The 2,947-nt window shown below is 38.5% G+C and overlaps 1 protein-coding gene across 1 annotated transcript; it reads right to left on the reverse strand.

The window, feature by feature from the left end:
* Positions 1-453: 453 nt before the first annotated feature.
* LOC105112407 (scarecrow-like protein 32) lies at positions 454-2,603 on the reverse strand. The gene has a single exon (XM_011008103.1). The coding sequence runs from the start codon at positions 2,242-2,244 to the stop codon at positions 859-861; it is 1,386 nt and encodes a 461-aa protein (XP_011006405.1). The 5' UTR covers positions 2,245-2,603; the 3' UTR covers positions 454-858.
* Positions 2,604-2,947: the final 344 nt, after the last annotated feature.

Genomic DNA, 2,947 nt, shown 5'->3' on the forward strand with positions numbered 1-2,947 from the left:
CACATCCAAATAGCTGTGCTTCTGGGGCATGAAGGTGACTGATCATCCAATGTGGTCCTTTTCGTTGATATTTGAGCCATTCCCTTTGTTTTCATTTGAATTCTTTCATGAAGCTTTGCACACTGGAACTACTGGGATTTATATAAGCTGTAACACGCAAGGAAATCTCAAGTTGGAAAATGCTGGAAAAATAAAATCAAGTGCTTTGTGAGGTATCTATAATGTCAATATTTAGAAAAAAACTATACATTTTGATTGCCTCTCATCTCACAAAGAAGAAGATCGTATTTAGTTAGTGTTTTATAGCTGTCAAAACAAATATAAAAATGATAAAAATATATTTAATTGGTTGAAAAGATAAAAACTGGAATATAAAACAAATTTTTTGAGATAATTTTAAAATAAATTTATATACTTTCAAAATAAAAAATAAAAATTCATATTTAAGAAGAGGTGCTGTAAAATCAGATATCATTTATTAAGGAAAAATAGCAGCAATGTTGATTAAGAAAGGGCGTAGCTAGGCACTAGCAAGTTAATTGTCAACTTCCTGAAACAAAAGGACGGGGGAACAAGGTGGTGGAGGAATTTGTCTCATACAAAGACTACGTACATTTCTCTCTTTGCCTTCCATGTGCTCATACCTAGAGAGCAAATACATCGGTAAATATTAGGTCATTCTCATAACAGTACTGCTGAAGTGCTGATACCCTACTTGCCTGTGCCCATTTGCAGACTCTTGGCAAAGAGAGAGGCAATTTTATTTTGTCATTGCATCTTCATCTGGACCATCTTAAATGAAGGGAAAAGAAAAACCAGCCCCATCACAATCTTGCCCGAAATTATCTAGCCATTATGTCACATTTCTTTGTCATTTATCATCAAGTCCAGACACAATTTATCCTGCAAATCACTTGGGACCCAAGCTGTGGCAAAAACTGAGCTGTGACCCTTCCATGTGAGCATTAACATGTGATCTTCTTCTCTTTTCATGCCCCAACCACTAGCATGCTCTTCTAGCAAGGATCTAACTTCACCAATTGTGTCTTCACAGAATGGAACACTTAAAAATCCTGCATTCTTCATTCTTTGTGATACTTTAATCCCGGGTTCTAACCTCTCTATCCTCTGCAGCCCTTCAAAACTGATAATATTCTCGATTTTGTGACCAATATCGGACTCATATTCAATCCTTTGGCTGCTATCTTTGGGCAAGAAAGTTTCCAAAGCATCGAATGGTATCCATAGATAATTGAAGCAAGTAGCAATCCTAGATGAGAGACTTGGTGCACTTAAATCAGAATCTTCGTCGACAACAATTACAATACAAGGATTGAAAGCTTTTACTGTACGAAGGAAAGCATCTCTTAAGGAAGAATCTTGGACACTACTTCCCTTTTGCTCAATATTAGACAGATATCTTAACCAGTTTTGGCAATTTATCACCAAGGCCTCATCATCTCTAAGATTAAGCACTGAAGGAGTCAAGTGATTCAATAGTGACTCAAAATGAAAGTCTTGAGAAGATTCTTTGGGCATAATTTCAGTTGAAGCTAAATAAGATGGGTCAGCCATCACATTGAATTCAAAAGGAACATCCCTAAACTTAGCGAAATTGCTCAAACGGAGACCTACTTCTTCACTTGATACATTAAGAAAAGGAGGGACTGATGGCCTACAAGTGGGAACTGTGATCCTAAGTGAAGGAGGCCCTTCAGGTCTTTTAGCCAAAGCATCTATAAGAGTAGGCCACTGCATACAATGAGTGATACTAAAATCTAAGATATGAACTTTAGAGTAACCTTCAATTGCCTTAAAAATGGCACTGTTTGATGCACAAAATCCAAACCTGTGCCAAGGGATTAGATCAACGTACACGGCAAGCTCGGTCACCGACATTTGCCTCCTCCGAATTGTACTGCTACCATCAAAATCCATCGCGGTGGGACAAACCTTGGATGCCCTAGAGACAAGTGCCCTGAGAAACCAAGAAGTGAGCCTTTGGTTAGGGTCACCAACCAAAGAAGCAACATTATTAAGCACCCACATCACTTGTTGAACCAAAGTCCCATCATTGTGCTCTAAGGCACTAGCGCAATGAAGTAGAAGCTTTTCTATACAGGCTCCATCAAGGCTACCAAGACACCCATTAAGTGCACCCGAGAGAGAGCTTTGAGGAGTGTTGAACAGACTAGGGTTTTGAAGAGAAATGGAGGTAATGTTTCCTCTTAGTTCAGTTTCCATGCCTGTGATAGACTAACAAAAAGGGAGCTTCAATAAGGAAGATGAAGTGTTAGGGTTTTGTTGATTTTAATTAACATTGAAGGTGTGGTAGCTTCAAAGGAAAGAGGATGCTAGGGAGGGAGGCCCTTTGAAGTTGTTCATTTGACACTCGTCTGGTGAATAATGGTAGATGGGGTTGAAGATCTAGGGTTTTCTCTAATCGTGGATGCGAAGTTCTTCAGGAAATTTGAGGTCTATATATGTTTTGCGAATCCATATACAGCTAACTTTAGTGTTCTAAATATGTTGGTATTTGGAGAGGAAAGGGGGGGAAGAGAGAGAGAGAGAGGAGTTGGGAGCTAGTTTATCTGCTACCTGAACCATGTATATATATATATAGGAGGCAAAGGTTCTTGTTCAATAATTATCCAGATGGTATAAAGCCAAAAATTACACATAAATGAAGCTTGAGTCACTAAAATGGAGAACAGTATTGCCAGAGGTAGTTAGCATTCAGACAAGCACTACACTTAATTTTCGCTTTTCTGTGAGTCTTTACTCTTTTCCCATTTGAAATCAAAGGCATGGCGGCTAAGAAAGCATGGATCATTTCACCATCAAAATACTTAAGGTGGATGTTTCTTTTCAAAGGGTTTTCGAGCTCCTTGAATAAATCACTTCCTTGTTCCTTTCACTGTAAAGGATATCTGCGTGGCATATACAT

Source organism: Populus euphratica, unplaced genomic scaffold (genome assembly GCF_000495115.2).
Source record: "Populus euphratica unplaced genomic scaffold, PopEup_1.0 scaffold338.1, whole genome shotgun sequence".
NCBI classification, from domain to species: Eukaryota; Viridiplantae; Streptophyta; class Magnoliopsida; order Malpighiales; family Salicaceae; genus Populus; species Populus euphratica.

Bases quoted from the DNA above. Each gene is read 5' to 3' on its own strand.
- LOC105112407 (XM_011008103.1), bottom strand. From the start codon at position 2,244: ATGGAAACTGAACTAAGAGGAAACATTACCTCCATTTCTCTTCAAAAC.